Here is a 22,355-nt window from a genome sequence, read left to right as displayed (position 1 = left end):
CCAGCAAGTGTTCACAGACCTCTCTAGAGAAGCACTGAAAGCCAAACCTTTCTAGGAAACGTGTCCAGGCCACCCTCTTTGCTCAGCTTCAGAGAACCCAGAGTGAGCAGAAATTCTGCTCTGCTCAGCTTAATATGTATGCTCATGGATCAACCACTCAGGGACCACCAATTTTCCTGGCCTTAAGAATTCGTTAAATCTACACGAAATGCACCTCAGTGCAGAGGGGAGAAAATATCTGTTTTGGAACCAAAACAAGATGGGGTCCAAATCCTGTCTCTTCTACTTACTGAAGTTTTGTGGTAAATCTCAGACAAATTTCTTCACCTCTTTTTACCCATCTTAATTATAGAGAGCCAGGCTGTTGTGAGATTTAGAAAATAATCATGTAGTAGGTACTAGGACAGTGCTTGACCCAAAATGTTAAATATATGGTAGCAGCAATGAAAGGTCAAAGGTCTAATGCCAATTTTTTTTTCCTGGAAAAAACCTTATCATTCTCATGTAGCAAAAATTATTCTAGGTTATATTGTCAAACCAATTTTTATATAACCCCAGCTCCAGGAACATTTTTGAAAGGGAGATAACTGCATAGATAGCCAAGATCTAGGAGAGAGTAAAGACACTCTCCGTGTTGAAAAGAAAACCTGGCTCTACTCCTTGACCCAATCATTTCATCAGCCTGAGTTTTAGTTTTTTTCTTGGTAAAATACGAAGGAAAAAGATTGAAACTAGATGATTCTCAAGTTTCCTTAGAATTTTTACACCCTCAAAACTACCTAAGAGAAGAGGGTATTCTTATGACTCTCTAATTCCTGAGCCTGAATGTGGTGTAGGCACATCTCTGAGGTGGTGAAGCTGCCTTAAGAGACTCATTATGGAGCTCTTATGGTTGTCCAGAAAGGAGAACCAAAGAGGCACCGCTGTGCCTAGGAATTCCCTTTTCATTTCACTAAGCACTGATCACCTGCTGTGTGCCAAGCATTGAGAATGCAGAAAAAGAAGCCCATACTTGCTCTCAACAAACAACTGAACAGAAGAAAACAGAGAGGTAACAACCCAGTGTTAGCAGTACTGAAAGGGGGAACATGGGGGCTGTGCTGTAGTAGCACAGAGGAGTTTAATTCAGCCTGGGGGTTCAGGGAATGCTTCCAGAAAGGTGACTCCTAAGTGGAAGGTTTTAGAAAGACAGGATGCTTTACTTCTGCTATTACCTATCTGTTTACAAAGGGTATAACCCAGATGGCGGGCTCCATTCAGTAGCAGCTTGAGAACAGTGTCTCGAGTCCCAGGGTCTCCTCGAGAGAGCTGCAGTAACACATTGGCTGCATCCTCTAGACCTTCTTCAGAACAAGAGTGGGATGTCAACACCTATGGAAAAGAAAGGAAAAAGTGCTAAGCCCCAACTTGAGAACTAAGACATTATCCACCCGTCTACCCTTCCTCCCCCAACTCTGGAGGGACAGAAGAGCTCTGCCTTACCTCCACAGAGAGCTGTAGCTGGTTTTCGGTTAGGCCAGAGGATACCATCTTAAAGTCTGCACTGCTGCTGCCCCCATCGCCCACCTTTGCTGGAGATTTGCTGCCCTTAGTAGTAGTAGAAGCTTTGAGGAAACACACAGAACACTGTAAGCCTCTGTAAAACTCACAAGCCAGAGATTTAAGTGGCAGAACCAAGGAACTACTAAGCTGTCCAGTGCTCCAAAATGGGAAAACAGTAGGAAAAAAATCCATCCACCAATGCCAACCCAAATGACTTGGGATGCCAAAGCTCTTATGAGTTTACCTTCTAAGGTGACTAAGAACTCCAAACAATCCTCCCAACTATTTTGCTACGACCACAGCCCCTGCTATTCTTCAAATTCTTCTTCAGGTAATTCTTCCTAATCTGTTGTAGATTTCCCCTTTCCCTGTACTTCCTGGAATGGTCTAGCTATTCTACCCTGATTCACTTGTATCCTGCCTATTCAACTATTTCCTGAGAATTGGTTGGAAGTTCCTTGAAGATGGAAACTTTCTTTTTCCCTTCCCTTTATGCTTAGCCTAGAGAAGCCACATTCAGTGAATGCCTGCTAGTCTTCACAGGAGCATCTGAGTGTGAAAGAATGCTGGTGGGGGGAGAGCAAAAGAAGTGGGGAAAGAGAAAGAGAACCGCTGGGGCTGATGACAGAGAATGAACAGATACTGCTCTCACAAACACAAATCAAGCTGACTGCTATCATTTAGGGAATATCTGGATTGGGGTGGGAGGTAAGATGGGTGTCAGAGAACACAACCGACAGCTCCCGTCAACATTCACACTTACTTGCAACAGTAGTGGTAGCAGTCGTGGGGGTAGTCACTGTGGTCGAAGCAGCTACGGCAATGGTGGAAATAGCTGTGGCAGCAACCAGGGCTGGAGCAGAAGTGACAGGGGTGGTTGTAGCAGGGGGAGTGGGTGTGGTGGCGGCGGCAGTGGTAGTGGTGGTAGTTGTGGTTGAGGTGGCAGCAGTGGTGGAGGAAGCACTGCTGCCAGAATTAGCCTGTGCTTCTGACACTTTGTTTTCTGGGAGAGCAATTGAGATGAGAGAAAGGAGTCTGAGGAGTTTCTCAGTTAAGAGAGAGCTCCGGCGGATGACTGGGTGTGACAACATGTTCATGAGCTGCCCCAGTGGAGAGGCCTCGAGGCTGTATGGGGAGGTTTCTCCCTCACCACCGGCGCTCACTGGCACTGACTTCACGGAGTTTTTGCCTTTCCGGCTGACATTCATGTTGTCCAGTTTTACCAATAAGTCCCAGAAGTCTGTGCAAATGCCACTGCTGGTGGACTGTGAAGAGCATGGGCTACAGGCCTGCTTACTGCCTCTCTCCCGATCACTCTCACAGTTTGTTTCTTTGGTCCGCTGCTGTGTGAAATGACTGGGAAACACCTGCAGGAAAAGGAGGATAGTATTGGTCTGGAAGCCTATATATAAAATGAGCCTTCCTGACAGGGAGACACAACTGGTTCCCAGACTCTCTTCTCCTCTGGACAGCTTTGGTAGCATGAAAGAGATGTCATATAGGAGTTTTATCCAAGAGATGGCCAAGTAGTCTAGAGAGATCGACAAAGGCTTTGTAGGGAGACAGACTGACTTGCAACCTTTTCCGAGCCTTGTCTCTGCACCTATAAAGTGGGGAGGATACCTACATTGCCTTGCAAGGTGCCTGGCACAAGGCAGGCTCTCAAATGGTAGAACTATGGTCTAGGTCCAGCTCCATCACTGACTAGCCACATGACAAAGGCACTAAAACTTTCTGTATCCGTTTCTTCATCTGTAAAACAGGTATCATACAGACCGCAGAGGGTTGTTTTGATGACTGAATTAGATAATGCATAAAATTGTATAAAGAGTGAAGATAAAAAACCCCAAAGTTATTTACTGGACAATTTCCCAGAAACAATACAGGGCTCAACACTTAAGACAACAGCAAAGAGAAAGGCCAGAACAGAGACTCACTAACTCCCTCAGTGTTCAGGTTTCACCCTGATTGTTGCTGCCACCCCTCTTCCATCCCTCAAGGAGTTAAGTTCCTTCAAGCTTCCCACCTTGGCCAATTGAATAAGTGTGTCCAGGACATGTCTGCAGACAACAGGAGCAGCCTGGGGGTGGATGTGGACAGTGGAGCCACTGCTTGCATGCTTCTCGGTATGTTTGCGCCCTCCTGAACGCTGGATCTGGAATATATTAGTTCTGCAGCCTAGGGCTGCATCCATGGATACTGAGAGCCAAGAAAGCTGATTGGAACTCTTAGACTCCATCTTGTGTAGCAGGTCCAGGGGCCGGTTCTCATGGCTGCTTGACCCACAGCTCTTGCTTGACTTTTTGCCCTTCTCCTCTGTTGTGGTAAGCTTGGGTGTTTCAATGCATAGCTCACTCTCACTGCTGCGCTGCAAGATGGACAGCAGGCTGCGGATGACCCAGTGGCGGGTCTGGGCATGGTAGCAGAGATTTCGCAGTACTCGGTGTAGACGGCTAGTATTGAGCTTTGGCTCATCTACGAAAAGTAGGACCAAGAGACAAGACAGGGCTTCATGGTCCAGGAGGAGCCGGCCTCGGAGTCGGAGAAGTGTGTCCACGTTACTGCCAGAAGGCCTGGAAATAGAACATGGTCTCTGGGTAACACTTCAGTTAGAGCTCTGGGATTAGGCCTAGGAGTAGGGGGAGGAAAACGAGATGGATTATCTTCAAGGAGGCTCGAGAAGGGAAAGAGATCCAGTCTAAGCTCCTTTAATAGTGAAAACAGCTGCCCTCGCTATGTATTAGGCACTTTACAAGTTCTATACCATCTTTCTCGCAGGGTTGCTGGGAAGATTAAAGAATCACCTATTTCTGAGATGATGAACAAGAGCAAGAGACTCAAATAAGTTAAGTGACTTGCCCTATATCACAGTTGCTATGACGAGAGCAGAGATTCCAGCCCAGGTCTGTATCAAATACCATCAACGGGTAAAACCTGACTGGTTCTATTTAGGTGATAACACTTTTTAATTTAAAAACCATTTTATTTTGAAATAATTATAGATTCACGGAAGTTGCAAAAGTAATACAGAGAGATTCCTGTGTACCCTTCACCCCACTTGGTTATATCTTATATAACTACAGGACAGTATTAAAATCAGAAAATTGATAGCGGTCTAAAGTATGTGTATAGTTATTTTACCACATGTGAAGGTGACAACACTTATTTCTGCCTTCTCTAGACTATCAGAGTGGAGCCACGCCTGCTTTACAGGCTGGAACTGATTACTTCCCTCACATTTTGGCATTTTGTGCCCACTATGCTTCAGCCTGGTTAGTAACTAATTCCACTTTACCTTCCCAGCCCAGATGCTATAACATAAAGCAAACAGTCCATTGTTTTCCTATTTGCATGGAAGGCAGGTGGCTTTCCTGCTAGTTAAAACCATAGCTAGTGCCTGTTGCCACCCTGCCTTACATTATGATTATGGTCTACAGTAGCTAGACTAATCCAGAGGTGTGCTTTCTGAAGGGGGAGTCCAAAGATCTGGCTCTCCCACTCGTTCAAGGAAACATCCTACAGAAGTCACTCAGCTGCTCAGAATTTCAGCTTCTCCACCTACAAGGAAGTTGGACTATAGAGAAGTAGTATGGGAAGGTGAAAAAAGACAAAGGTACCTGTTATGGCTGCTGCTACCCCCCATCTGGAAGGTGCCTCCTCTCTGCACGGCAAGGCGAGTGTACTGGACCCCACGGTTACCACTCAGGCGACTGGTGAAAGCTGGAAGGAAGGAAAAAAAAAAGGAACTTGAGATTAGGGAGAGGGCGGTAATCTGGGTCCAGGCAACACAAAGGGGAACAACAGAGCCTCATTTGGGCCAAAGTTGGGCATTCCAGAGCCCTCCCACTTGCCTCCCCCTGTACCCGGGCTTCGGAGAATGGCAGAGAGTGCAGAGGTGCTGCTGTGCCCAAATAGACGCTCGTGCATGAGCTGCCGCTGTCGAGCTTCCTGCTCTCGCCTTAGGGCTTGAGCCTCAGCTGCAATATCAGGTGGCATCACAGCCAACACACTGTCCTCCATATCCTCTAGGACGCTACGGCGCAGGTCTGAAGGCAGAGTCTGGATGAAGGTTACAGGGTCCATGGGGGTGTCTGAACTGGCACTCTGTGCCAATTCCCGTCGCTGTTGCTCAGCTCTCTGCTGTGCCAGCACCTATGGAGCAGAAGTAGTCAATGGGGGTATTACCTACCTCCAAGTAGTCTGGCCCCACCATCTTCCCATTCACATACTTCCTCCTGAATGGCTGGAGGCAGGGCAGCCAGGAACTCTGGGCTCACTTCAGTCACGCCAGGATTCCCTACCACTGCAGGAGCTGAGTTAGCTGTTGAGGGGGCAGTCCGGGTTGGTGGACGAATGCCCAGCTGGTTCTGTAGGACTTCCCGGCGGATGTCATCAGGCAGAGCAGCCAGAAAAGAGGGGTCCACGCCTTCAGGTAGGCTGATACCTGAGGAGAGATGCAAGATGTGAGGTCACTCACACCTCTAACTGATACCTAAGACGTGCCTGGAGAAAAGAAACCAATGTCACTGCTTAAGGGAAATCAGCTTTGTATGTCCTCAGTGCTTGCAAAGGACACAGGACACAGACAGGGCCCAACCAGCTTCCCTAGACTCAGAATAACTCCTGTTTGTGCCAGGTTCCTTGTGTACACTTGTCACTTAACCTTCATAAAGATGCCACCATGTAGATATTATCACTCCCTCAGTATCAATGAAGATCAGAGAAATTACATAATGGCCATAGGTCATAAAAGTAGGAAGTGGCAGAGTGGGGATCTGAGCTAAGATCAGTTTGACTCCAAAGCCTAGGCTCATTCCTTTATGCCATACAAGCACCCGCTCACTGCCAGTCCTCCTATATATATGTCTCCATTCTGGATAAAACTATTTGAGTGGTGGACATTTCCAGGCCAAAGGCTACTAGAGGTCTTAACAATCCCAGGATGGCCTGAGCACTTGTGGAACTCACCTGCAAGGGGATCTTCTTCTTCGCTGCTTGTTGAAGGCAGTGGCTCTTCCAGGATTCCTCGGGAATCTGCTCCAGAAATAGCCACGGCAGAATCTCTGGTGGAAGAACTCTCAGAGGATGCAGGGGGAGAGCTGAGGGAAATCATTTTCAGGTTGTTCTCTGTATTAGTTTCCCATTTACAAAATACTCCTCTCTCCCAAAGAAGTCAGGTTAATCTCCCCAGTGTAACAAACATGTCTATTAGTTAACAAGTATATGGCTTGAAACACCCTCCAACATATCCTGCCCTCCTCTTGCCCCCACACACAGTGCTTACCTGTCCTCAGGTGGCTGGGCAGGTTCGCCTGACCCATCACCCCTGCCTTGCACTTCTGCCACAACTGGCGGTGCATCTCCAGGAGTGGTGCTGGCTGCTGTGGGCTGCTCAGAACTGCCAGCTGCTGAGGTGTCACCCACAGCCTCCTCTAGGGTACAGGAAGCCAGGCTGCTGGTGTCCATGGGAGAGCCTTCCAGTTGACTGCTGACAGCTGTCAGTGCATCAGAATCTTCAGCTCTCTCTGGTGAAAGAGAGGCTAGGAGGAAGTCGTAGGGAGAGGTTAGGTCTCTGCCTGAAATAGGGGGCAAAATTAAGAAGCAGCAACATGACAGACAAGGTCTTCGATAGAGCTGTTTCCTTAGGAGGATTCAGATCACATTTCTCACTTCCCCTTTCATCCATGCTGGCCTGCTGGTTCCCCTAAATCTCATCTGCTTCTTAGGGCTCAGCTCAAGCTCTTTGTATCATCTGTTGATGTTGAACGCTTACTGTGTTCCAGGCCAAGCCTGCAAAACATCTTCCCTAGGTACCCCAGGTAAGGGATTCTGTCACTTTTTAGAGCCCCTATAGACATCATTTATACATGCACATTGGCTCTGGTTATCTAAATAAACTAGGTTCCTTGAAGGGAAAAAACTACACCTTAAGGTTTCTCCAGAGCACATCATAGGCAACATGGCATAGAGTAGTGATGGCAACTAGGTTTGAATTCGCCCTGTTGGAACACTGTGCCGAGAACTCTGAGGTCCCACTTCAGATCAGTAGGGAATACTGCCATGGGATAAATGGTGTCTGCCAGGAAGATGTGAGAGCTTTATGTGTGGGGCTACATGCTTGCCATTATTGAAACTGTTGAAGGAGATCAAGCTTTAAAGTCAGACACATCTAGATTTTAATCTCAGCTCAAGTACTTACTGAGTGACTTTGGGCTAATTATTTATTTTTTTTATTTTTTTTTATTCATGGAGCTAACACCATCTACTTTGGAGGGTTGCTTTTAAATTATTTAAATAAGCCTCATATGATAGAATGGGAACAGAATAATTACCTCCATAAACATAATGGTATTATCATCAATGCCAAATGTATAATCACATGAGGACACTGAAAGTAAGCTTCAGCTTTACCTAAGTAAGCTAAAGTACAAGCTGCAATTCTTGAACTCTTACTATTTCTCTAAAGAGAGCAAAAAGAAACTACAAAGATATCTATTCTTCCCTCCTGTTCCACTCACTAAAACTTTGAAATTCTACTCACTTATAGTGGGAGCTGGGGATAACTCCATCTGAGTCGTTTCTGTTTCTCCACTTGGTCTTGTAGGACCCAATTCCTCTGGCTCTACAGGCATCAGTAGCTGTGTAGAACTCTCCCCTTGTCCAGCTGGGGACTGCAGCTCTTGAGGAATCTCTCCCAACGCTGGTGGGGGTGGAAGTATTGGTTGCTGTTGTGAGGGTTGCAGAGTGACAAGGGTCTCCTTGGACTCTGATGTCGCTGCATCAGTTGAAGATGGGGTTGTTGGGTAGCTGTCAGGCATAGGAGTCCCATCTTTCTCAAAAAGAACAATAATGGGGATTAGAGGGCAATCAGCCAAGGACCAGGGGAGCCACCCAATCAGCACATGTGCATTGACAAGTGTCGCAACCCAGCCAGAGATGCAGGATTCCTCCCACCACCAATTTTTCCAAGTAATGGCTCTTGGCTAATCTGGTATACCCAGGATGAGGGCTAAGGTACAGTGTTCGTTCTGTCCCAAGAACTGGGGATCTGCCCCTTTATGGATCCTAAGAATTAAATTCTTTCAGTACCCAGGTGGAAGTGGAAGATTTCAGGCCACATAGATGGGGTGAAGCTAAATGTCTCTATAGGTACACAGAAAATCTACCGAAAGCCTATTGACTCTCCAATTTCCTCTTCTATTTGTAGCAAGAAATGGTCAGAATTTTTTCTCAAAACTCTTAAAGCACACTTTCCATTCCCTTCTGTACATTCTTATTCTATTACTAAATACATGAAATCATTATAAAGTTGAATAGCAAAATGTTTCAGTTCATGCCTTAAGTTAAAATAATCAGTTACATGTGCTAATCAATGAAGGACAAGTCACTTTATAATGGCATTTGCCTCACCCTAAATATTGTCTGTCCCCTTCCACCTCCCTTTTCTTCCAGTCCTAATTATCAAAGGAACACCTACAACTTTATCTGCTGGAGGCAACACTGCCAAGGCTAAATGTGAATATGCCACACACCAGGGAAAGTAGTAGGTTGTATAGTTATCTTCTAATTGGGGCCTAAAATCCCTACCCCACAACAATACAACTTACTACCTCACTCCGGCATGAGCAGAATTCTCTAGCAAGAGCAAGAGCAGCAGGCAAGAACAACAAAGTTAAAAGGCCATTCTACTTGGTGACAGTCCCTTTCAGAGACCTTTTGCTTGATTAATGGCACTACGACACCTATCCTCTTTCAGTGTTTTAAAAAATATTGTGTAGGCTTTGGTACAATCATCCCCCAACTCAAGTGTCAAAATGTCAAAGGAGACAGTATAAAGAAGCAGAATAAAGTTCTGAGGAAACACGGGTGGAGGAGACATATATAGTACCACATGGACTGGTTGTTATAATCACAAAGTGGCTACTGACCATTTTTAAGATTAGGAGGAATAAAAATAAAAGCATATGATAGGAATACCACTTAGCCCACAGAACTACCTTCCCTCAAAGCTGACTGCTGCAGACAATGGTTCCTAGGCTTTTAGATTCCAGAGATCAATAAAATTAAACAAAGAGACCAATACAGGGTTACGAACTTTTAGTTTTGCAATATATAAAAAAAAATCCTGTCAATGTCATTTAATAAAAATATTTTGGTACCAAATTATTACAAAGGATAAAATCTCAAAATATAAAAAAAAAACTCATTAAACCTCCCTTAACCATTGTCATCAGGTATTCTCATGAAGCACCACACACCATGGTAGGCACCAAAGGACTAACCACATCAAAAACATATATGCTCAGTTTCACAGGACAGAGCTGCAGTCAGGAAAGGGAACAGGACAAATACCTGGCTACACATGCCAGAATGAAACACAGCATAATCAAAACAAGAACCTAAATAGATCCAGTCAGAGGGGAAGTGTACTACCGTGGGAAAGACAGTAGACTGTATAGTTATCTCCAAGATGGGGTATAACCCTAAAACTATACAATCTACTACCTCATCCTACAGAGCACCAGTGTTCATCTTCAGCCCACTTGGGCCAGCTACTCGGAAGGGTCAGGAGAAAAAGCCAATCAATATTTAGCAAGAAGGGAAAAAGAAAGGGAAAGTTACCTGAAAGGTTCTGTTCAGCTGAGTCATTTGTCTTAGATGCAGTACACTGGAAAGAGAAGGGACAGACCAATGTGGGACCACAAAAACATAAGAGAGAGATTTGTGCAGCAGTCACCATCCCTCACATATACATACCATCCAGGAGAGTTCAGTGACCTGGATTGAAAATGCTTTTACCGTGTCACCAAAGGAAGATGACCGCTTTAATGTTAAAATATATACCAATTTCTCTATACATACTCACATTCAAGGATGGCTTGCAGGAGGCGGGGGAAGGGAAATGGACAGGTAGCTAACTGAACTATAAAAATCACCTATAAAAAGTGATGCGCACAGGACATAATCTGAACACAATCTTAAGACTAGCCAGAATTTGTTAAAGCTTTCTCTCTCTCTCTCTCTATATTTCCCTCCCTTTGGTGTATTTTGTCCTCTCTACCTTTTCAATCATATGCTAGGTTTGCTTATTTTCCATGTGTTTAAAATATTCCATCTATTAGGTAAAAAGTTCTCTATAAAGATGTTAGCTCAAGCCTGTTATTATAACTGAACATTTCAATGTACTTATTTTTTATGATATCCCGAGTTGGAATCGACTCAATGGCAGTGGTTTTTTTTTTTAAACTGCTAAGTGGGGTATAGCAAAATCTTTCACTAAAGTTTTTTAGTAATTCTATCAGCTTTTACCTCATATATTTTAAAGGTCTACTATTCGATGTCCCAGAAGTGTCAGAAAAAGATAGGTAGCTTCTTTCCAAATCAAAACCATGTTACAGATTTCTCAAATTGAGCCCTAGAAAACGCCAAGTGGTGATGGGGTCCAGAATAGGAATGTTTCCTCTGATCTGGTACCTAAGGCTAACTTATCCAACTGATGGAATGGGATCCTGATAAGGTTCCCCACACTGGCAGTCCACTGAGGGAAACAGAATTGAACATAGGCTTATTGTTAAATTCCAAGTCCCCTGACCAGGTCATTCTCCTGGGCAAGCTTCAGTCACAAGATGGAGGCTACACATTGTGACTGAGTCAGCAGCCATTCTGGGTCCAGCTTTAGCTTTTCTCAGCAAGACACCAAGGAAATAAGTTTCCCTCTGGATTTGAATTCTTTCCCTTAAAAATGGTGTGAGTGTACAGTGAATTTGGAATGAATCATTTCTCAGGTTCAATGTGGATATCCTAGGATTCTCCAGTGGTTCTTAGTGCCACGTGTATGCCAAAACTATATGAAAGTTAATGCAGACATAGGCAAAGGTGAATCCTCCCAGCCCTTGGCAATCACCTGTGCACTCTGATCCCTGTTTTCCTTATCTTCTTTGCTTTTGTCACTCATCTTTGTTTCTTCCTCAGCCAGTTGTTTCCTGCGTTTCTCCCGCCTTTCTTCCAGCTCCTCATCCCTCAGGAATTCCAGGTGATTGACAATGGGCACCTTAACGACTACATCAAAGAGGCAAAGATCAGAGGCTGGTTGGTGGGGTGAGAGAGGAAGTCAAGAGGCAGAGCTTATGGCCACAGTGAACCAGGGAAACACCATGCATTCGTCCAAGGCCTGGAAGCTCAACCTTCCTGATAATCAACTGTCACACACCTGAAACACAGTCGTGCATGCTCTCGGCATCAAGAACTTTACATTCCTCTGTCCAGCGGGTCAGGGCTGTGGGGATGCTGGACAGGGTTCCTGTAGGGCAACAAAGGAGAGTGAGATTCTTGGCCTTGTCAAGTGTCAACTGATCCACAAATCGCAGTGTTTTCCTAACAGAACCCAGTAAGGTGTCTATCACAAGGTTTGGCTCATAACAGGTACCCAGAGACACTGAAAGTTTTTGTTGTCCTTGGCTAAACCATTCAGTGGTTCTGGCTCCTATAAAATGAGAGTTTCTCCAGGACAGATACTGTTTTGCTTTCCCTCAGCAGGGAAAAGAAGAATTTGACAAACTTTACGATACCTTTCACTATACAAACTTGCCTGCTTGGCTGGTAGCTGTGCTCTGGTCATGGAAAAAGTCATCCAGTAGTTCATCATCAGACCGGGCGATGATGTGGACATCATCATTGCCCACAAGGAGGCGGGCCCGGCCCCGGCTTTGTAGGGGGAGGCTGCTGCTCAGCTGAAGGATGTCAGCAGCAGCCGAGGGACCCAGCAACCTGTAGAGCAATGGTGGGGTACTACGGTCACTGTAAGTCCATAGGGCTCCTGCAACTTGTTACTGTGAGAATCTCTTTCTGTACTCGCTATTAAATGTAAAACACTATTAGAAACCTTATCATGCTACACCTAAGTCTTAAATTACTTTTCTGACTACCCCGCCAGTTTGAGAATTTTGTTTGGACAGAGCTTGTATATTATTCCACAGTTTCTGGCACAGAATGTCATTGATAACCTTTCACATGACAGACACCATGTTAGGGTATGCCTCTCCTGTATTCCCACTACAGTCAGTACATTGACCGTTTGGAGTCGGCCCCCGACTCAGGGCAACCTCATGCACAACAGAACAAAATGCTGTCCCATCCTGTGCTACCCCCATGGATCATTTGTGGATCGACCACTGTTATCCATGGGGTTTCCCCCGGCAGATTTTCTGAAGTAGATTACTGAACTATGTTGACCATTACAACATTTATATCCCTTTCTTTCACTTCTTAAAATTGTTTCTCCCACTAAAGTCTAAGGCCCCGAGGGCTTAATGCACAATACTCTCAAGCAAAGAACGTAACTTTCAATTTGGTATTCTGCAAAAGGCTGCACATATAATCCACAAAGAAATGGGATAAATACCTTATTTGTGTGTGTGACGAGAGCATTAAATGACTGATAAGACTGTTTACCCCAAGGTCAGGACAATGCCTGAAGCTCAGTGAAGATTCTTATAAGAGCTCCAGCAAACCCAACAGGTCTTCTTTGTAACTCACCTCTGAAGTATAAGAGGAGGGTTGGGCTGGCGATTCCCTGGGTAGTGAACATGAATGGTGTGCCCTGTATTGGCTGTCAGCTGCCTTAGGGTTCTCTGACTGCGCCCGATGCCCTGAGTAAGACGAGTGGTAGAGGAACCACTGCCCAGTGTCAGGGAACTGTGGTCTGCATGGCGTACCATTAGTGGGTGGGTAGTAGGGATATTTCCTGGGGATGGGGGGATGTCTGCTGCAAGGACAAAATACAAAGCAGTCAGTGCCAAGAAGTTTTTTCTGTGGTTGTTCAAACAGAACCATGTCTCCTGGGCCTTACTTCCTCACACGGAAACCTGAGCTTTGTCCTTTCTCCCTCATTCCCACACCTCATCTGTGATCACTGATACTAACACAGCTTATGCCACCATCTCTCACCTACTGCAACAGGCTCCTACATAGTACCTTATCCCGATCCATTCTCCATACTACAGCCACAGTGATGCTTCTAGGCCCCTCAGAAACATGCTGCTCCCTCCATCTTGAAGACTCCTCTTCCCCTTCTTCACCTGCTCTTTTATTCTTAGACTAGATGTCACTTCCTATGTGAAGCCTGACTTCTACAGATTGCGTTAGGTAGCTTTCTACTCTGTGCTTTCTCACCATACTGCAATGTAATGCCTGCTTGCTTATAATTCCTAATAGACCATAAGCTCCTATGAGGGATGAGGACTGTTTTCTTGTTTACTGTTTGTTATATCCCCAGTACCTAGGACACAGTAGTCACTCCTCAAATATTTGTTCAATTTGTGGAATGGACAAAGGCTCAGCTATAAGAAAGACTGACGAAAACCACAAAAAAGCAAAGAGAATCACAGAATAGAAGGCATCTTGAAAATTATCTAATTCAACCCGCAGCACACCCCACCCCCTTTTCCTTTTGAAACCTTTCATTTACAGGTGACAAACTGAGGCTCAAAGAGGTAAGAGATTACTTGGCCAAGACGACAGACTGGAATAGTTCAGTGTTTTCTGTTATATCATTCTTGTGATTTGGGTCAAGACCTGTCCTATGAACATAGCTTAATGATAGGAACTTGACTCTCTAACTGGACACTAAAAGGCAACTTTGACGTTGATGGGGGAGCAGAGAAGAAATTCATTCCCTCCCCCTGAAAAGATGCATCCTTGATGAACAGGGTGAATATGCTCAATTCTACTCCCCAGTGCCAAGTTCAAAGGTGTTCACCCAAACCCTCAAGATCCAATATTACAGACATAAGGATTATCGACTGCCTGTTACTGCAGTGTACGTATGGGTGCCTGATGCAGTCAGACTTGGTCTCACAAAAAAATACATATTTTTTAAATCAAGCAAATGATCAAGTTGTCCAGGCTCTAAAATGGCTGCCTGTTAACTGAGGTGGCCAGAACAAAAGCAGCCTCCCACTATTCCTCCTTCTAAGTATACATTACTGAGAGAGATGGATTCAGATATCCCTTGCCCCAGGATGTTAGCATAGGAAAAGATGTGCTATATGTATCAGAGAGATAGTTGTTTTGGTTCACTGCTTGGCTTACCCTAGAGAAGGGTATAAGAATCAAGAGATAAAACCCAGCTGAGCCCCTGTATCTTACTAGCACTGGAGAACATGTTGTCAAACTCAATGATGAGATCATCCTCCCGGTCAAAGCGCTCAAATCGGACCAAGGGAGAAGCATTCATATCAGGGTAATCCTCATCCAATTCCATCTCAGAGCCATCGTCGTCATCGTCTTCATCTCCCTCTTCACCTTCATCATCCTCCTTAAGGGGAAAATAGGAGATGGAGAATTGCTGGAGGTAAGGGTTTTCTGAAGTCTGGCGTCATGGCCACATTTGCATATGAGGGAGGGAGGCACTGAGGCTATCAACCCAGACTGTTGATTTTCTCCAGCTCTGTTCCCAAGGAAGAGGTTGTCTGAACCAACCCAAACACAGTCCCCCCTCACCTGATCATCTTCCTCATCTTCCTCCTCCTCCTCCTCTTCATCCTGACTATCATCCTCATCCTCGTTACTGCCACTGCTGTCCTCTTCCTGAGTGTGCTCCTCCTCATCCTCAGGGTCCAGGATATTCATGGAATCTAAAACAAAGGGAGCACATTGGAGGACTATACTGAGTAGCTAGAAAACAGGCTACTGTGCAGGCCGGCAGATTGAGAAGGAGATGGGGTATCTGACTCTAGGAGCAGAAGAACCAGATTTGGGGTGATGTACAGACTTAGCGAGCCAGCCCCGATTTCCTGAGAGTGCCAATTGAGGCATCAACACACTGAGCAGGGTGGTTGAATGTGGAGGCTCACTACAGGGTGGTGCTTGAGGATCAATGGTCTAGGACTTGGCCAAGTCTGCTGGTGCCCCCTTGCCTTTTCAGCCCTACTTTGCTATTGACTGCATCCTGTTGGTAAGAGGAAATCTGGAGCGATGATAGCAGATGGGTGAGAAGAAAGCGAACCAAGTAAGAAGTGACAAACTTTGGGCAAGCAGTAGTAATATGTTAATTGAAAAACTGGCTTGAGGATAAAGTAGATGGTGTGATGTCAGCGCATGCAGACAGATGCTTCCTTATTCTGCACATTTGGGCAGCTGCCTCCAGGAAAAACCCTAGTGTAGTGTCTGTCAGACGTGCAGGGCAAGAAGGGAGGCCTTTCTGGCCTCGGCACTCTCACCTTCTCGGTTGGCCTGCAAGGTGGAAGCTTGGCTGAGGTTGGAAGGAGCTTCATCCATCAGCACGTCCTCTTGTGATTCATCCTCTCCACTTCTGCTCACTGAAGGTTACAGAGCAGAGCCTTCACTGAACAACAGAGGACTTCCCTTTCCAGACTGGGTGCGCCTAAAGTAGCTATGTACACCTAGCAGATATCCACTTTTTTTGGATGAGGCAGAAGACCTGGATTCTCTGCTATCAACTAGCTAGGTGAGCTTGGCCAGTCACTTTACCTGTCTGAGTCTCAGTTTCCTCATCTGTAAAATGGGATGATCACATCTGCCCTGTCAATCCCACTAATTGTGAAACCAAAGAGGATACTGGGTGTGAAAAAGCTTTTGTAAAATTTAAGAATACATCTCTACTTCCGTTTATCCTTTGATTTACTGGACCGATACAATAAAAACAAGTAACACATACACCCTTAGAGCCAGGTGACAGTAGGGTAACTACTGTTGTTTTCTCTCCAAGATGTAAAAAGGGCCACCCTTAGGGAACAATCACTCTTACACACACTACTGAGACTTGGAGGCGAAAAGCCTCTGGATTTTATTGAAGACTGAAAGGAAAGCACATCTCACCCTATAGCCTTCTCTAGGCTTCCAAGAATAAACACTCTTTCAATGTGTCTGATGTATCATCTATACTGAAGGTCACCCCCACCGCCACCCCCATACACAGGCAACACTTCAGACCTGCCACAGGTCTGTAGATGGCTTGTGAATTTCTCATCTGTAAGACCGTCAACATCAAGACAAGCAGCAATCTAGGCTGGCTATGAGCCCTCAGACAGAGCTGAGCAAGCAGATGATGAGAAAAAGGATCCTCCCAAGAGAGACTGAGACAAAGGAAGAGGCTATACTCAGTTCTGGGGCTCTCACCTATAATTGTACTGTTCCCAGATCCGCCATCCCTCTCAAGCAACTCATCTATCAGGTCCTCCAGCTCATTCTCAACCTGGAGAGAAATAGAACATACATATGGATGCACACAAGTCTACCATTGTGCTAGCACTGAAACCCTAAAAAAAAGCCAGCAAGGGAATATATATTTCTAGGACATGTGTGACAGTGGATGTTACATAAAAAAACCACACACTTGGTGCTAATAGCACAGAAACTATCACATGCGCCAATCCACACTCAGACTGTCCTTCAAATGGGTTCATCCCAATTATCTGATACCAGGTTAGTCTTTATACTGTCCAGGAATACATGCAAGTCTCCTTAGAGCCAACAGTTTAAGACTGCTGGCCCAATTTCTTACCCATTGCTACCAGGCTCCAGAAATTACAATACTTTCTTTAGGTTTTTAGAAAACTGCTATTTAATGGCCCAATGAGAACTGGTGCTATAGGGTATAAAGTGATGTTAAGGAGTTTCCATTTATGATCAGAGCCAAGTAAATCAAAGACCCAGGGCCCAAAGGCCTCAGGCCAGACTTCTACTTCAACATTTCACCTGTTCTTAAGTTTTCTTGTTGGGATCTAAACCATTTCATAGTACATGGCATCCTGGCCCTGCTTCCCCTCATTTAATACAATTCAAACACATTTACCAAGCACCCACTAAGCATATCATCTGTGCTTCTCTGCAAAGCAGACAGCATTGAGGCAAGGATCTAAAGTACTCACCCACCCACACCACCTGGGGGTTTTGGTTCAATGATCTGCCTCCCTACCTGCATCTCTTGTGAACTGAGCACCTCAGGCTGCCCAGCAATCACCACTGAGTCGGTTTCAGCCTCCCCATCCATGATATCCCCATCTGCCACCTCTGTCTGAGTGACATCATGATCCTCCTCCTGCACTTCTGCTTCCCCAGGCTCGCCTGAAACAATCAACCAACCAGCAAAATAATCAAAGAGTGCCTATGTGCTAGGCACCATGAAGCAAGCAGGAAAACAATAAGGTCCCTTCCCTGGGCAAGTTTGCAAGTTCTCATAGAATAAATGAATGGGTGACAAAGGAAAAGACAAGGCTACGTGTGAGGATAGCCAAATAAGGCTGCAATTTTAAGCAACTGTGGGGCAGATTCCCACACTACTATGACAGCTCTCTGGAAGGCCAGCAAGTTCCCAAGGAACAATACCAAGTTAAAACAGTTGTGACCCCATGCCCATCAAATAACTACTCTCACCCCCTCCTGCTCTCCAGTCCATTGGCTCTACTTCCCTACCTGGGTCCTGTTGGTTGCTATTGGAGTCCTGAGAGGCTCCTTGGGCGTCCTGCTCAGACTTGCTCTTGCTAGAAGCGCTCTTGCTGCCAAAAAGGCTACTGGGCTGGTTCACAATCCGGGAAAGTGTTTCCAAAGGCTTCAGAGCAGCATTTACTGTGTTGGCCATATTGGGACTGAGATAAGGAAGATACAGAGGTGGACTGAGCATGGAAATACCAGGTGTCCTGTAAGTGCTACTATGGCTCCTATAGCAGAAGCTACTAACAGAGAAAGGAGCACAAGGTTACGGAATTACCATTCTGTTTGTTATTATTTAGAAGACAAACTATTTAACTTTAAGGTCTTCAGGAACCCATCCCAGAAGCAAGGGTTAAATCAATGCCATATTTCATAGGGGCTGTGGTAAGCACATAAGGGACAAATTTCTGGACTAGAAGGCACACTCAGGTTCTTTGTGTTAATAAACACTAGCATTTAGTCCCAAATCATAAGAGCACAAAGGAACATGATAGAAATTTTTAAGTCCTATGGACTTCAAACTGTTCTCTGTAGGGTTTCCTAAGGTTCAGTACAGGGGCCGCAGTTGGAGGTGTGGTGTGACTTGTCATTGTAGTAAGGTGTGTGAGGTCAAGTAAGCACCCAATAAAACTAGAGCAGATCTGCTTTTTTTTTTTTTTTAACCACCCAGATAGTAGTCTCTGATACTATTCCACACTAAAAAGAACCAGAACTCCTCAGAGAAATGAATGATTCCAGGAAAGGGGCATGGAAGGTACAAGGTAAGCGTTGGTATCACTGTGCTACAAGGGTTTCAAAAATTAATGGAGTCATTACCATAGGCTAAATTTGAGACAAAATGAGCATCAAAAATAATAATGATGGTAATGAATTATAACACACTGAATATAAAAATAATCTGAGTCCACAGGGATCAAAAGCAGGGAGGGAATTCTTTATTAGAGAAAAATGCTGGCTAAGAAATAAAGAACAAGAGAATAAAAAAATCATCAATTTGCAAATAGCAATGTAATAAGAGTTAAAAATCTTCAGAGCACAGGATATTCACATGATCTCAAAATTTCAACTGAGATTACTTATTAATTATAAAGGGGAAATCTAGCAGATACCATCTAACTATGTGATCAAACTTAGCATAACCAATAATGGCACAAATTGGTATTGTGTGTCTCCTGATGTGATACACTGAGGACGATACACATCACCTATATAGTATTCTCCCAGAAATATTTAACCTGAACCTAACCACCAGGAAGCAATTAAGACAAATCCAGATTATGGAATACTCTACAAGACACCTTGCCTGGATTCTTCAAAACAGTCAAATGTCATGAAAAACAAAAGACAAGTGACAACCAAATGCAATGTGTGATCCTCTTTGGGCCCTGGACCAAAACATCCTTCTCCTCAGGTTATAAAGACATATTGGAATAACTGAAGGTATCTGAATATGAAATATACAGATTATTATTATATTAACGGTAAATTTCTTGAATGTGATAATGGTATACTAAAGCCATATAAGAGAATATTTGTTCTCAGAAGAACATATGCTGAAATATTTAGAGGTTAAGTATCATGTTGGCAACTTTTCATTAATCTAGGTGAGACATATGAGTGTTCATTACACTACTGTGAGTCTGAAATTTTTAAATGTTTTTAAAAAAATTTGATGGGGTTGTATTAAAAGGACAAAGAAGTCAGCTCAAAGAGGCCCTCTGGCCAAAGGTGTAGTAATTTGAGCAAGAAAAAGAATGACAACTGTAGTTAATCCAAAAAATTCAATAACTGATCTTTAAAATCTATGAAAATTCATGAGTCTACTACTTGGGAAACAGAAAAAAACTCACATACTAACATTTGAGGTGGTAGTTAAACCTATTTTTTTATTTTACTTTAAAAATTGGCAACTAAATGGAAAAATTAAGTTTTTATCGCGACTTTTCTGTAGGAATTATATTTTTGGGTAACCAAATAGGCTTTCCCTACTGAAAAAGGGCTATATCACAGAAAAATACCGACTAATAATGTACAAAAGAATGACAGAAATTACAAAGTTGTCATTCATTAACCCTCAAAGAAATCAAGGGACTCAGGCAACAATTATCAACTCGTGTTAAGACTATTAATTAGGTAAATGGTGACCAGTGAACATCTGTACAGTGCCAAAGTTACAACACAGATTACCTTCTAGTGAGAAGAAGAAATGATAACTATTTCTCTAACTCAGTGGTCAGTCTTAACATAATTATTAGTAACAGTTCAAGAGATGTGTCCCCTAAAGATAAATATGAGATGTACATCACCTAAGATGTGTTCTAGTCAAATTTTGTTTAAATTACACCCATTAAGCCTTTAGATCTAACTACCAGTTTACAAAAAATACAGGCAGTAAAGGAACAAGTTAAACTATACTGCAAGGAAGCAACTGGATCAAACCTAGAAGGCAAAACATTCTACAGCACAGCAGGCCTGGTAACTTCAACAAGTGTCATAAACGGCTACCAAAAAAAAAAAAAGTTAAATTAAGAGAGATTGATTAAAGGTCATAACCAGATGCAACATAGGGCCCTTAGTTGGACTCTGGTCAGGACAAAAATTTTTGAGTATGTATTTGAGCATTTGATAGGATGAAAACTTAATTAAATGTAAAGGTAGAGACCATTAACTGAAAACAAAAAACCCCAAACAACCAGTTTACACAATAGCATATACGGTATAACACCATTTTAATAAAAAAATTATTCATGCACATAAAGAAAAATATTTAAAGATATACAGATAACAGTGGTATCTGGGTGGTTGGAATATGGTATCTATTTTTGTTCATTTGTATTTCTTATAAGTATACATATACTCTTCTTATACATAGTTATTTTTAACTAAAGTGGAAGTAAAACTTGAAAAAAATCATCGATACAGTCTAACTCAGAGAAAACCAAGATTTAGAGAAAGCACACGCCTTGCTACAAAAGCCACAATACTAAGAACGCAGATCTCCTTAAAAAAAAAAAGTTTTTTTTTTTTTTTGTCTCCTACCTACATCCAAATATTTTCCTACAGCACCAGCTCCCTCTTTACTACTCATTTGGTGAGGACAAATGCATGAAATACTTGGCAAATGGAGAAGTAAGCAGCATGGTTAAACAGAGGGGAAAAGCTAGAGTGGCAGCTAGGTAATGATTTTACCTGGACAGGTCCAGGCTGTGAGGTACCCTGGCCAGGTCATTAACCAGTCCCTTCTTCAGGAAGAGTCGAATGATGTTGTTCATGCCATTGTGTTGGGTCTTGGCTGTGGCACTGCTATAGAAGCTGGAGGTGGAAGGGCAGGACTCCATGATAGTACTGATGATACACATCACTGCCTGAAGCCTAGGAATTAAGTTGACACTGCTATCATCATGTGAATACAGCATCCTCAAGGTCACATCTTCACTAACTTGCCTCAGACAATATTCCCGTGACTTTTGTGCTTCCTTTTGGAAGTAATATCTAAACAGGTGAGAACTCACTCCCAGGGTGGTAGCGTTCTTTATTTTCTTTAAACACATTAAAAAAAAAAAAAAGATTGAATAACCTGCCCAGCTTCTTAAATGAACAGACCTTCGAAATACAGTGAAAATGCCTCTTTGTTTTCTCTAGGGTATTTACCCATCTCCTCCAAATGTAATCAGTACGCTGGGCATTTTGAACTATTTGAGAGGACCAAAGAATATACAACGCCAACATGACTAGAACTCTTGTTCAAGTTCAAGGAACCCATGGACCAAGAATGGAGTAAGGGGATACTATTAGATACCAGCACTAGGTCAGGTATGGATTTTACCTGGCATGTTTCTCTGTACTCTCAGCCATAGCCAGTGCTCGCCCCAGGGCTGCCTTTACTTCATTCACAAGTGCCACCTGAGCATCTGTGCCACTCCCTGCAGCGGCCAGGCTTGCGAGGAATAGGCGGGCCAGGGCAGGTGTGTCCTTGTCTTCTGCATTCTGAGTATGTGGGAGGAGGTGGTCCAAAACAAAAGCTAGCACGCTGCAGTCCTGAAAAGCCATTAATCGTGACATTTATTGACAAGCACAATTACGTACAGCAACAACATGCACTCACACAGTTGATTCTTAAAGTCACCCAATGAGTGATTATCAGTTCTACTTAATAGATGAGGAGACCAAGGCTCCAAAATACCAGCTAAATAAGTAGCAAACTCAGATTTTATGCTTTCAAACCCCTTCCATTTCCCAATACATACTTTACATACCTTCATTTAGATGCCATTTGGTGTTTCTTAAAACACTCTCAGTGTACTATTTAACAGAACTGTTCACAGCAAATCTATAAAGTAGATAAGACTAAATATTTTCCT

General features: G+C 43.8%; 1 protein-coding gene across 16 annotated transcripts in view; it reads right to left on the bottom strand.

Moving 5' to 3' along the window:
• The window catches only part of HUWE1 (HECT, UBA and WWE domain containing E3 ubiquitin protein ligase 1), a 216,904-nt gene that overhangs the window by 11,959 nt on the left and 182,590 nt on the right, over positions 1–22,355 (bottom strand). For 13 of the 16 annotated variants that reach the window (XM_049872559.1, XM_049872562.1, XM_049872557.1 and 10 more), the window contains 23 exons: positions 21,821–22,032; positions 21,184–21,366; positions 17,977–18,149; positions 17,480–17,628; positions 16,681–16,756; positions 15,762–15,860; positions 15,043–15,176; positions 14,689–14,857; positions 13,078–13,306; positions 12,131–12,309; positions 11,753–11,842; positions 11,447–11,601; positions 10,165–10,210; positions 8,084–8,371; positions 6,827–7,118; positions 6,511–6,641; positions 5,772–5,986; positions 5,406–5,694; positions 5,160–5,262; positions 3,569–4,115; positions 2,306–2,909; positions 1,483–1,604; positions 1,215–1,371 (listed from right to left, as the gene is read on the bottom strand). In XM_049872559.1, coding sequence (XP_049728516.1) covers positions 1,215–1,371; positions 1,483–1,604; positions 2,306–2,909; positions 3,569–4,115; positions 5,160–5,262; positions 5,406–5,694; positions 5,772–5,986; positions 6,511–6,641; positions 6,827–7,118; positions 8,084–8,371; positions 10,165–10,210; positions 11,447–11,601; positions 11,753–11,842; positions 12,131–12,309; positions 13,078–13,306; positions 14,689–14,857; positions 15,043–15,176; positions 15,762–15,860; positions 16,681–16,756; positions 17,480–17,628; positions 17,977–18,149; positions 21,184–21,366; positions 21,821–22,032 — 4,642 coding nt within the window. The remainder of the gene's footprint in view (positions 1–1,214; positions 1,372–1,482; positions 1,605–2,305; positions 2,910–3,568; positions 4,116–5,159; positions 5,263–5,405; positions 5,695–5,771; positions 5,987–6,510; positions 6,642–6,826; positions 7,119–8,083; positions 8,372–10,164; positions 10,211–11,446; positions 11,602–11,752; positions 11,843–12,130; positions 12,310–13,077; positions 13,307–14,688; positions 14,858–15,042; positions 15,177–15,761; positions 15,861–16,680; positions 16,757–17,479; positions 17,629–17,976; positions 18,150–21,183; positions 21,367–21,820; positions 22,033–22,355) is intronic. The other 3 variants (XM_049872567.1, XM_049872572.1, XM_049872569.1) reach the window with 2 other exon arrangements.

The sequence above is a fragment of the Elephas maximus genome, chromosome X (assembly GCF_024166365.1).
Source record: "Elephas maximus indicus isolate mEleMax1 chromosome X, mEleMax1 primary haplotype, whole genome shotgun sequence".
NCBI classification, from domain to species: Eukaryota; Metazoa; Chordata; class Mammalia; order Proboscidea; family Elephantidae; genus Elephas; species Elephas maximus.
The sequence above is the reverse complement of the archived record's forward strand: the minus strand, read 5'-3'. Positions and strand labels throughout refer to the sequence as shown.